At 51.5% G+C, this 648-nt stretch overlaps 1 protein-coding gene across 1 annotated transcript in view; it reads left to right on the forward strand.

The window, feature by feature from the left end:
- Positions 1-648, forward strand: part of LOC102844485 (rhophilin-2-like) — a 2,081-nt gene continuing 1,433 nt past the window's right edge. The window contains exon 1 of the mRNA XM_006888759.1: positions 1-646. Coding sequence (XP_006888821.1) covers positions 1-646 — 646 coding nt within the window. The remainder of the gene's footprint in view (positions 647-648) is intronic.

The following is a 648-nucleotide window of genomic DNA, read 5'->3' on the forward strand; positions in this document are numbered from 1 at the left end:
ATGACTGATACACTGCTGCCAACAGCTCCCCAGCCCCTGGAGAAGGAACGCGATGGCTATTTTCGGAAGGGTTGTAACCCCCTTGCTCAAACTGGCCGCAGCAAACTGCAGAATCAGAGGGCCGCCTTAAACCAGCAGATCCTGAAGACTGTTCGGATGAGAACCGGAGCAGAAAACCTTCTCAAAGCAGCCACAAACCACAAGGTGCGGGAACAGGTGCGACTGGAGCTGAGCTTCGTGAACTCGGACCTGCAGATGCTCAAGGAACAACTGAAGGGGCTCAACATTTCAGTGGGGGTCTACCAGAGCACAGAGGAGGCATTTACAATTTCTCTGATTCCTCTCGGACTGAAGGAAACCAAAGAGGTTGACTTTTCAGTTGTTCTCAAGGATTTTATCCTGGAGCACTACAGTGAAGATAGCTATTTATACGAAGATGAAATAGCTGACTTTATGGATCTGCGACAAGCCTGTCGGACGCCCAGCCGGGATGAGGCTGGTGTTGAACTGCTGATGAGTTACTTTATCCAGCTGGGCTTCATGGAGAGTCGATTCTTCCCGCCCACCAGACAGATGGGGATCTTGTTCATGTGGTATGACTCCCTCACTGGGGTGCCAGTCAGCCAGCAGAACTTGCTCCTGGAGAAG

The sequence above is a fragment of the Elephantulus edwardii genome, unplaced genomic scaffold, assembly GCF_000299155.1.
Source record: "Elephantulus edwardii isolate Elephantulus edwardi_28Jun2011 unplaced genomic scaffold, EleEdw1.0 scaffold00071, whole genome shotgun sequence".
Classification (NCBI taxonomy): Eukaryota; Metazoa; Chordata; class Mammalia; order Macroscelidea; family Macroscelididae; genus Elephantulus; species Elephantulus edwardii.